Source organism: Staurois parvus, unplaced genomic scaffold (genome assembly GCF_062004578.1).
Source record: "Staurois parvus isolate SC_StPar_1 unplaced genomic scaffold, SC_StPar_1.0 ptg000011l, whole genome shotgun sequence".
NCBI lineage: Eukaryota > Metazoa > Chordata > Amphibia > Anura > Ranidae > Staurois > Staurois parvus.
In genome coordinates this window covers 33,981,968-33,994,420 of record NW_028317807.1, presented here as the reverse complement: position 1 = coordinate 33,994,420, position 12,453 = coordinate 33,981,968, and the positions used below count along the sequence as shown (strand labels likewise).

Sequence of the window (12,453 nt, the reverse complement as noted above, 5' to 3'; positions counted from 1 at the left end):
CGTTCTAGGTTTCTGATCATGTGCATTTTTTTCTATTTGATTATTTCTGTACGATAACTGTATACATTTAATGAAAATTGGATGTTGTGTTCACATATAGAAATTTTCTAGCTTACACCCTCGGTTTTTGTTGTCTAAAAAGTCAGAACCGGCTGCTGAAAGCACTATACTAATGATTAGATAATTGATTGATCATTCCTCATATGGAAATTTTCATACGCTTTTCTTACCGTGTGTACGGGCCATAGGACATTTCTTTGTACACAGATCTCTATAGATTGCTAACAGATGTCCCTTAATTCAGGCTTAAACCTAGCCCTTTTTTTTTGTTTTGATCTCATGAGTTCCCCTTTTGTTGTTGAAAGTGTATCGCTAGCCAAAACATTTCTTTTGTTTTGAATAGATTTGGCCTAGAACCTTTGTCAAGATTTAATAGCAGTCTGTTTCCGCCCTAGGATTATTCACCTTCTCTATCTGTCCTGGTGGCCACCTGTGCGAAATGTTATGAGAAATCCACATTTTTACATCATTTGTCGCTACAACAGGAAGTTATAAGAAATCTTCTAATGAGGATACCTGTTCTGGATTTCCCCACTTTATGGTGTATATCCCACAGGAAGTGGAATAAGCTCCGTAAATGAGACACAGACAGCAAAAAAGAAAAAAACAGGGGATTTATTTATTCTCTACTATATATAAAACAAAACAAAAAAAATAGAGATACATACAGGTGACCACCATTATGTGGTTTATGAATATAGTAGGCCATATGTAGTTGATTTGCTTTACAGATCATCAAAGGAAAATAGTTACATCAAGTAAATAATAGACGTCATAAAATCAGGCAATGAATCACCTCATTCAGTGCAGGCAATTGCATTTGGTAATTGAGAGAATGTCCAGTTTAAAGGGTCATGTTGGGAAATATTGAGTAAATTATTAATTGTACCAGCAGATTTATTACATTCATCTGCCACATTTCTTATAGGCAATGCTTGTCTGAGAACAGCTTGGGGTCATGGAACAACACTGGTGAGCAGATGCCCACATATAACAACTGCAACTGCTCAGCTGGAATCATGGTAGGTGAAATGAGATCTCTGTGTTCTCCATCTGACTGAAGATGTATAACCCTTATGTTAAATCATATGGCTTGCCAATTAGAAATGTAGTAAACTTAGATTTGTCTCCTGAAAATTTTTTTTTCCTGCATCTTTCAAATAACAAGCTAAAGGTGTTTATTAATAACAAAGTGCAAAGGGCAAAATCACAATAAGCAGACAGTTACTTTAGGCAGGTTTTATTGTGATTGTACTAATTAAATGTCTATTTGGCTGCTGCATTTTATCATATACTATTTCTCTCAGTACAAAATATTTTGACTGATGTTATGGAATTTCTGATATATACAGTATATAAAATAAAAAATACAGTTTGGAAGTGTTGTGTGTATATTTTGAAGTTCATATATGAGTCTGGGGCCTGGCTGCAAAACATCTTGAACTTGGCTATTAGTTATAACAAACTGATTAGACAACAGAAACTGCCAGACCCCGCGCTTCAAGGATCATGGCTTTAAGACCTAGACTGTCTGTAAAATGATTTTCTATGTCATATAACTATATATAATATACTCAGTGAATTCTGTCATTGACTAACTGTTCAGTCTATTTTCTATGTAATCACAACTTTACTGAATATGAAGCACAAATGGCTAGACTTCAAAAACCTAATTTTTTTTTTGCTCCCAGTGGCTGAACAGAGCATTGGTGAAGAGCAGGAAAAAGTGAATGCAAAGCTGGGGAAGGGGACAATTAAGTTCCTTTTACATGAGAAGTCCAATCAGATCCTTCTGTCCATTTTTCATGTGGACCCAACTGGACCCTCCATTCTCCTCTATGGGCAGTCAGATGTGAACAGACTTGTATCCATTTACACCCAGCTACCTCTGATCCAGCAAACACCAACGGAAGGAGATGGATTCTCCTCCATCTGGAGGGCAGTTGGGTGTAAACAGACAGTTGGTCCGTTTACATGTGACTGCCTATAGAGTAGAGCGGGCTGTATCCGTGTGGACACCGACCTGTCTTCTGGTTGCTACACTCAGCTCAGCAGTGGATCAGTGGACAGATCCCCTGCTGAGAAAAACCAGATCTAGCCCATGTGAAAGGGGCCTTAAACCAAAAATGTAATGTAGTGCAGATTACCAATCATTAGATGTGGTGGCTGCATCAGTTTGCTTTTCTTAGGCTTTTTTCCCTCAGTTTTCACCTGAAGATCTGGCCAAAGAGCCCCTATAGCATAGTAAATTGCTTCAAAAGTGATATGAAGTTTCACTGAAAAAATGATTCCACAGTGGGAAAAAGAGAAAAAAACGAATAAATATCTCAGAACTGTTGAGGCTGTGATCACCAACAGGTTAAGTGAACCCGCTGGTCTGCCCTACATAGAAACATGGGGGGGGGGGGATTATGTGACAAAAAGTGAACCATTCTATTGCAAATGCAAAGGAAACACTTAACTCCCCACCAACAGAATGTGTCAACCTTTCCTCACTCCTGTGTTGCTCCATTTGATCACTGGGATTTGGGAGATCTCAAAGACTGAGACCTGGCTCTTCAGGTATGGGCTAGCCTATACCTACTCCTCCTCTTTCAGTGACAGTGACAGCACTAACTAGGCACTACATGTTTGTCCCAGCCAGCTTGACATATGGAACCAGAGATGGAGTCCATAGAATAATGTAAGCTTCAACAAATTGGAGCATACAAATGGCTTTCATTTGCCAGCCCTGGCAGCTGAATGGAGTGTCACGGTAATAGAAGCAAGGAAAGGTGAATACATGTTGCTAGGCAGGGACCCAAATGAACCTTTTCCTTTACCTGCATGGGCAAAGGAAAGGTTCTCTTTAAATTTGTTAAGTCAATAACTACATTAGACACACAATTAAACTGAAGCATGGATAGTCTTGTGCTGTTGTTGGTAAGTTCAGAGTTAAAAATGTGCCTTACATGCTGAATGTACAAAATTCAGCATTAAAACCTGCCTGTATACTGAGCCGCAGAGTGAAAACTCAATGGTTAGACATTCCATTCTGAGTAGCCATTATTACTGTTCAAAGCTACCAAGTACAACGAAAGATTACGCTAGGTCATTTTACTTGCTCGAAATAGAACAATTAGCAGCATTTGTAGAAAAAGCATTTTTATCTGGTTATCTGGTACGCAGTGCACAATACTTATAAAAAATAACAGGTATTTGTATAATTGGTGCTATTGCTCACATATACAGCATGTCTGCTTTTACATTTGCTGTAAGTGGTAAATCAACCTTTTTAGAACAGTTTCCAATTATGATTGAACATACAGTATAGTAGACAAATATTATAATTGTATAGTAAACCACACACATCTAGTAAATAATTGTGTAGGAAGTGTGTTAAAGTTCTACTTAGTTCCTGTTTTATGGTGTATATGTCACATGACCTGAGCATTCATACTCTGTTCAAACATCAGTGTAGCCGTGCTGAGGTCACAAAGTTGAGCCACTGCTCAGGACTTTGAAAGTTGATCCTGGTCCTCACTATAATGCTTTTATTAGAAGCGGATATTGACTTGCCCTGGTAGCTAATAAAGATAGGATCTGCACATCTTACATACTGTAGCTAAAAAAATATATACATACACTTTTGTTCACAACAGAGTATGCCTCTGCATATTTCACTGGATTGTGGTCTGATGGGCTCTGGGTAGTTAATAAGCAATAACTGCAAAAAGCAATAATAATTTGCAAGGTTCAGCAACCCATGTCAAATCAGAATTCATATTACTATAAGGAGAGAATGTCTGATTACTATGGCTTTCAAAGCTTTACATTGTATTTCTCACTGCCTTATTGACTACAGCAATTTGTGTTTTATTGTGCAGTCTTGTGGTTCATCTGATAGCACTCCTCCTCACCGCATGACCTTCTCCAAACAAATGATGTACAATGCCACTGGAACAAACATGGAAAACTATCTCCTGGATACAACCCTGAAATATATACAGAAGCGGTAAGTACCTTGTTTGTGTGGACGAGAGCTTCAGCCAAGTCTTCCAATTTCAATGCACCATCTTTTAAATGTTAAAGCTCAACTCCAGGATAAAAGTAGACCCCCCCACCACCACCACAACCCTCCACCACCCTACCTGACTGTTCTGAAAAAAACCTCTAAATATCAATTTCCACTTAGCTTATACTGTGGCCACATGATTATCCAGTGCTGGGTCCTTCTCCTCTCTATTTACTTTCTGGATAGGTCCTTCTTCCAGATGTCCACATCACTGCCTGCTTGATGCGGACAATTCCTATTTGTCAGCCAGCAGAGGGGTCCTCTTAGGATCAAAATTAGATTTTCTATCGGACCAATGGGAGCAAAGGAGACTGCATGACAAGGGTTAATGTATGGTACTGGATTAGCGGAAAACAGTGACAGCAAGGGACTTGGATGGGGGAATATACGTGACTATAACTGGCTTCACCAGATAAGGAAAACTTTACTGGGCAGGATGGGTTAAGGGGTTGGGAGAGAGGGATGAATATGTCAAGAGATTCATGTTTATCTAAATTGTCTTGGGCTCCTTAAAGAGATACCAGGTTTAGGTACTTACCACTTACTCTGTATGGACGTTAACACTTCACAGACCAGAGGCCAATTAATTAATACGGTTCAGTCAATAACAACAGCACTTTACAGGACAGAAGCAACTTCTTCACTGTAGCCCCACTCATAGACTTAAAAGCACCATATCCCTCCTTCTCTTCAGCCAGCAGCTAGGTTTGTTCCTACCTGTCCCAACAATCGACTCTTTAGCATTTTGAGAAAGTAATACAGAGTGTATTCTTAACTCAACCAGCCCGTCTTATAGCTTGACATTTCCCGTAAACATATTACACCCTTGGGCACATAGGGAAGCCACCATATTTCACTTTAGCATGGCCTTGCATACCGTAGCTCCAAGTTAGATCCTTGGCAGGGCCCTGTAGTGCAGCAGGTTCCAATATCAAGACCAAGTCACTGAGTGAGGAACATGAAGTACACCTGATCACTCACTACCAGATCCCCGTCACCTGCCACCATCACCTGCTTCTAATGCTGGCTGGCTGGCTGCTACTTCTTACGTTACACTGCTTTGCTCCTCGACCATACAGGTTGACTAGAATGTTCACTTGTAGACTCATACCCTCAAAGGTTAACTTGGTTACACTTGCCACTGCTCAAAACTTGAAGTGAAATATGGTTTCACTTCAAGTTCTTTTGAATACACCATGAATTAAGAATTAAACTTGGTTCCCCTTTAGTAATTCTGACCAGGCATCTCTTCTTACTTAATAAACTCTCCACATGCAATGACAATTCACAGAAAGTACATACATCTTCAAGTAACAAAAATCCTTAAAGAAAAAGAACACTTACAGATTACAGAGTCCCCTCTGGCTGTACACTTAGAATTAGCATGTTGACAAATAGTTGTTATTTTTTCTGTCTGCCCTGCACTGTGGTGTTGCCCATACCTGAACAACTACAAAGTCTTCTTTAGTAGAAAGTCTATGGTTCTGGAACCTCATATTGGGTCCCACTGGGGGTGTTGCATAGACTGAATTAATTACATGAACTCCACAGGTCCTCTCTCTTACATTTCCATCCTGAACAATGGTCACAAGGCAGCTCTTACCTAAATTTATGTGCTTCAGAAAAGGAAGTCACATGAACACAGGAGAAGAAGAATGACTCATCAAGAAATTCTTAACTCCTACATTAACAGTAGTAATACAGTGCAGAACATAATATGAAACTATAACAAAAACATATTGCACCAAGTAGGCAACTGCCTACAGGTAAATAATATTAGGTTAAACTGAAAATGCTGGTTAATTGGCTACCACGCTGAACCCCTTGTTTGAATACTACAAGACACTGACCTAGAATAATCATTTGCATAGGGACTTCTGATTTTCACCTATTTAGCTAATTTGTATACTTCTTCCAGGCCAGTGACTCAGAAAGTACTATAACTAATGAATATATTGTTAGCAATAGCAGCTCCCCTATTTATCTCATGACAGGTCTACTGGAAACCTCACAGGCATAGAGCTCTGTGTGAGTTGGACCATTCTAAAGGCTTTTTTTTTTACCCTAAAACGTTCTCTGCTTTAAGGTAAAAAAAAACCTGTGCACAGGATTCCCCCCAGCCCGTCGTATACTTACCAGAGCCCATTTTTGATCCATCGCTGTGCCTGAGAGCAATGGCTTTCTCCTCTCTTCCTCCTCACTAGGCAAATTAATAGCAGTGGGAACCATTGGCTCTTGCTGCTGTCAATCAAATCCTGTGAGGGGGGAGAGGGGGGCAGGGCCAAGCCATGCTGTCTGTGTCTATAGAAGCAGGCAATGTGACTCGGGATCGAGCACCCATGAGTGTCTCCAGAGGAAGCAGCTTCTTATGGTGGCACTCACAGAATAGGTGGAGCCAGGAGCACTGGTGGGGTATCCCAGAAGAGGTGGATCGGGGCTGCTCTGTGCAAAACTATTGCACAGAGCAGGTAAGTATGACATGTTTATTATTTTAAAAAAACATGAAGGTTTAAAATCACTTTAAGGATGCATAGATTTATTTTATAGAAACACTCCTCTCAATATTATTGATATAATACCTATAATATGCTTGTATTCTTGCAGATATGGAGGATGGAGTTTTGGCATTCCTACGTCACAAATACAAAATATTCTACCTCTGCCTGAAAACCTAACTCTAAACAAGGTAACATCAATTATGTATTTTAGGAACTACCCAAAAATGCATTTATATTCCCTATGTATTGTGTTATATTTAAAAACCGACTCAGTGCATTTTCTAATTGGTGTCCCAGGAGGTGTCCCACAAAAATGCAGATTTGGTTGAAATGTTCATCTCCTGCAGAGTGCTGTCCTCCATAGTACTTCTTTTTCACCACAAAATATAGTCTAGACACCCAGGAGTTTATTTACTAAAGCTAAAGAGTGCAAAATCAGGCTCACTTCTGCATAGTCACCAATCAAGAAGCTGAAGTTAGAAGCTGAATGGCTTCTATGCAGAAATGAGCCTGATTTTGCACTCTCCAGATTTAGTAAATTACCCCCCCCCCTCCAGTGCCATTCAACCTGAAAGACTGAGGACATACTGTGATTGCAGGATATCATGGACCCACCCCCTCAGGGGGCTTCACCATGGCTACATGTATCCAGAGTTTAATGATGCAGAGAATGGGGCTGATGTCATGAATTTAGTGCTGTTCTCTGCTTTATTGAAGACCGCCTACCTCAAAAACTGGAAGAGCAAAAGGACTCCGTATTTCACATGAGCAGACTGAAGACATGTAGGAAAAAAAACATAAAATAAGTAAAACACAAAATTCAACCATTTGAGACCTCTAGGGGGGAAAGAGTACAGCTTGCAATGGGGCATGGAGAAAAACATAAAGAAGACCTGTGCTTTATGGTATTATAACATAATCCTGATACAATTTCAGAAAAATTACATTGAAAAAAATCTTGCTGAATGCAGTGTTACAGTGCCTCTGTCAGGCATACAGGTTAACAAATTAAAACAATTAGGTTAAAACAGCTGGTTATTGTCACTCTTCTACATGACAAATATGTCAGTGCTGGAAATGGACATAGACTGACAATAACTCTCTTATTCCCTTTGACATCAAATGCAGGCTGGTGCAGAGGACAAACACTTTGTGCCTATTCACACGTGTGTTCCGGATTTCAGTCTGGTTTCAGTGCGGACTGCAATCTACTTGTTCAGAGGTTAAGGACCATTCAGGATACAACTACGAATTGCACTGTTCACAGGTTCAGGGCTTGTTTGGATGCAATTTTGCAAGGCTTTTTTGGTTTTGCTCAGGTGGAGGGGGGAGAAAACTGTGCTGAAACCTGATGACATGTGTGATTCAGAAGTGGTTCCCATAGAAGTCAGTAGCCTGTAATCTGCACCTGAACTGGACCGCACTGCTCAAAAATCAGACAGGACTCTTTTTCAAACTACACTGAATCTACACGTCCAGTGCACTGGACATAGAGTATGTGAACAGGCACCATGGGAAGCAATTTATTTTCACATGCCATGCAGATTGGATGCGGTTCAAATGGCAACCATTCTGCATATATATTTGGCACTTCAGGTTTTATAGAAGATAGCTTGTTCACATTCTAGAAAAGTAACATAATAACAGAGTTTCCTGCTTCTTGGAGGGCCAATAATTCTCTGGCTGCTAAATCAAGTTGAACATCTGCAGTCAATTTTGTAGATTTACTGATGTGACATGTGCATTGGTAGATTCAATCAGCTAATTGGTCTAGTAAGGGTGGTCAATTCATTGGGTCTTAGAGATCTCATTTGTGGATTGTTACCTACTATAGTAGCAAAGAACTTACAAAAGGTTTTCCCAAATATCCTATCAGATACTGCTGTCTAAAATAGAATTCACTAGCACTTGCTGATTTTCAAGAGCATATATTTGAAATTGAGGTGCAATTGTGGGAGAGCTGTAGAGGCGCTAAGAGCATGATTTCCAGCAGTGATGTGTGACTCCACTCAGATTATCCACTATAGATTGGCATCATTAAGTGCACTGGGGAAAGAATCCTTTGACCTGACCATTTCACTTTTGTATATCATGCTCCAAAATAGATTGTAATACACCCTACCCCATACTCTCCAGACCTGCAAAATGAAGATGTTCATAAGCATTGCACAAATGAAAATGCTTCAGTCAGTGATGCCCAGCTGAATGCTTGAAAGTGTCCCTTTATATGTTTAACTAGGTGAGGAATCAGTAGCATTTTCTTAAAAGAAATTTATGTTAAGCTAATATGGGGGCCAAAATTTGGGTCAACCGGACCCCATTTCTAAGCACAAATATATTACACATACTGTACAGTATATGCAAGAAGTTAATAGGATTTTTATGATGGTTGGATGCTTGCCTTCCAAAGCTCTCAGTCAGAAAAAAAGTCCCCTGTCCATTCTATCCAAATAGTAATCTAGTAAAGCATTTTTATAATACATGATTTATATAGCTCCAACAGTTTGCACAGCACTTTAAAAAATAAAGGCATGTTACAATACAATTCAATGCAAGCTTAATTAGAGGGTCCTGCTCATTAGAGCTTACAATCTAAGAGGAAGTTTCAAGTGATACAACAGGTTATAATTTGCGAGGGTAGGCTGATAGAGAAAGTAGAAATACAGTTTATTAGTTAGAAGCAAGATAGGCTTCTCTAAAGAGATGGTTTTTTCATGGATCACCTAAAGATGGATAGAGTAGAAGACAGTTGGACAGATTGGGTTAAGGAATTTCACAGGATAAAAGAGGCTCTGGAGAAGTTCTGGAGGGAGCATGGGAGGAGGTGACAAGGGATCTAGAGAACAGGAGGTCTTGGGAGGACTGAAGAGAACAATTTGGATGGCATTTTCAGACAAGATTAGTGATGTAGCTCAGGCAGAGTTGTGGACGACATTGTAACTTGTTAGTATTTTGGATTTTATTGGCTGGGTGAGCGAAAGTCAGTAGAAGTACTGGCAGAGGGGGGTAGCAGACACTGAACAGTTGGTAAGGTGGATGAGTCTGGCAGCAGCCTTCATGATGGAATGAAAGAGGGAATAGCCTGTGTACATTTAAGCCAATGAGGAGGGAGTTGCAGTAGTCAAGGTGAGAGATAACCAGGGAGTGAATTAGCGCTTTTAAAGGCACCAACAATATGAATACATGGTACAGCCATGAGGGCATGGACAATATCATCATGCTAAGCCCTTTTTACCTACTGGCCCAATTAAAGTTAGTCTAGGTTTTTACTTCTGTCTATGTTGCTGTTTTAGAAATTTCCCCTCACTTCCTGTTCTGTGACAATCCTTTTACCAGACAAGAATGAGATGAAACTCTCCACCAGAGCCTCAGACTGCAGTAAAACCTGACAGAAGTTCTAATACTTACCAAAGTTGTCCAAAACTTAAAATAGTTTTGTCTGCATTTTAGCATAACACGTTGCTGGGTGCTACATGTCTGCTAACAATATTATGTTTCCTTCCTATTTCCTTTTTATTTTATTAAGATAATACCAATGCTTTAAAGACATCTATTGTTGCGAACTTGTTGGTGCAAAAGCTTGTTTCTGCTTGTTATCAATGCCAATATGAACATTAACCTAAAACTGATGTTCTTATATCCAGGTTTGGTATAATAACGAGGGTCCTCACAGTCTCCCAGCATTCCTAAACAGCTTCAGCAACTTCCTCTTGAGAGCAAATCTACCAAGTGATGAGGCTGCAAAATACAGTAAGAAAGAAAAAATAAAAAAATTGCAGTGTAAGAAGTCTGAAACAGTGCAACTGAAAATAATTACAGTGGAAGTTAATTATACATGTGCACATTGTGCAATACGAACCCATGATGGTCCATCTATGAGGCATTTATTGTATGTATAAATTATTACAGATAATTATCTCTCTACTAATCCTGAGCTGTGCTAGGTGTATGAAGAATGCAGAGGGTGTAAATCATAGCCTACAGGAGAGTAAAGTACATAGGCTGATAAACATGTCTACAGTTTTCTATTATAAAGGAAGGAAACAACCTGACAGGACCTGACAGTCATTATAGTAAAAGCAGCCACACCCCTCTGAATCATTTTGCCATGCCCATGGGGCTTAGTTATGGACACAATAGGGGTTGTTTCCTTGCTGTATACTGCAAACATTGAGCCAGGACAGGCACTCCCCATTCCGCACCCTCAGTGCAAGACACCGGTCTGGGATACATAGAAATCTCGAGCAGCACCCCTAGTTTTTTCAATGTGGGTTTACAGTTTTCTAGTAAGTGGCTACAGGGGAGTCATAGAGGCACATAAGGTGTGTGCTATGGGGTGAATAAGAAATTAAAAGTGGGACCGCATCCAAAATTCCCATAGTTTTTGCATAGACTGGGTAAGGGCACTTGGCACAATGCAGTCACGCAAGTACTGTTCTCCTGGCAACCGCCAAACCAATCCATCGGATTGCCAGACAGAGAAGAGTGATTGGTCACTCCAAAAAACATATCTCCACTGCTCTAGAGTCCACTGGCAGCATGGTTTACACCACTGCATCTGACGCTTTGCATTGCACTTGGTGATGTAAGGCTTGGATGCAGCTGATTGGCCATGGAAACCCATTCCATGAAGCTCTATATGCACTGTTGTTGTGCTAATCTGTTTTTTCCACTTTATTATAATACCACTAACAGTTGACTGTGGAATATTTAGTATTATTATTATTATTATTATACAGTATTTATAAAGAGCCAATAGTTCGCTCAGCACTGTACATTACAAAGGGGGACAGAACATGTGACAGAACAATACCAATACAATGCAAAACATGAGGGGATTGAGGGCCCTGCTCATTCGAGCTTACAATCTAGGAGGGAGGGGATAGTGGTACAGGAGGAGATAGCTGTGGGGGATGGAGTGGTAGGAAGAGTGGAGGAGGTCGGCAAGTTAGCAGGGGGTGGGGTAGGCTTCCCTGAAGAGATGGGTAGTAGCAAGAAAATTTCATGGTAGTACTTACTGCACAAATGGCATCCTATCACGGTACCACGCTTGAATTCACTGAGCTCCTGAGAGCGACCCATTCTTTCACAAATATTTGTAGAAGCAGTCTGCATGCCAGGTGCTTGATTTTATATACCTGCAGCCATGGAGGTGATTGGAACTCCTGAATCCAATGATTTGGAGGGGTGTCCCAATACTATATATATATATATATATATATATATATATAGCCAATTTTCAAAACCCTGTCCTGCTATGTGAGAGGGAATTCATTGTCTTGTATCAGTAATATTTTGTTAACTGGTAAAATATTCCCTTTTTCATGACATGCTTTCACCTTCTGCAGATTTTTGCTTATGCAATAAAGTATTCTGTTAGTTTTAGATCACACTATGAACTTAGATCTCAGTACAGACCAGGCATTTTTTCTGAAAACCCACTGACCTTATCCCAATATGACAGTCTGTACTGTACGTATCAATATGCAACGTAAGACAAGACTTCTAGCACATCAGTATCTAACAGTTCATGTAAAATTGATGCTTATGGTAGCGCTTGAAGTTACATGAATGTGTCAAGGTACTTCCATCCGTTGAATATGAATAAGCAGCCCGCTGTTCACACAGCTCCAATCCACTTCACATGTAAGGTAAATAGCCCCTAGCCCCCCAAGCCACCTTAAAAGAATTGCATCGTATCCCCCTTTTATTTAGGATCTAAATATGTATTCTACCGCTGTGCACAAAATATCTTCTACAGTACAAAAAATGACTTCTGTTTTCTGTCTAAATTCTAGACCTTTAATTATGTGCAGTAACCTCCCACTGAGCGATGGGCAG

General features: G+C 40.0%; 1 protein-coding gene across 1 annotated transcript in view; it reads left to right on the top strand.

Moving 5' to 3' along the window:
* ABCA12 (ATP binding cassette subfamily A member 12) overlaps positions 1 to 12,453 on the top strand; it is a 177,528-nt gene that overhangs the window by 111,286 nt on the left and 53,789 nt on the right. Inside the window, exons 37-40 of the mRNA XM_089672635.1 lie at positions 989 to 1,082; positions 3,927 to 4,054; positions 6,719 to 6,800; positions 10,257 to 10,362. Of these exons, the coding sequence (XP_089528761.1) occupies positions 989 to 1,082; positions 3,927 to 4,054; positions 6,719 to 6,800; positions 10,257 to 10,362 (410 nt within the window). The remainder of the gene's footprint in view (positions 1 to 988; positions 1,083 to 3,926; positions 4,055 to 6,718; positions 6,801 to 10,256; positions 10,363 to 12,453) is intronic.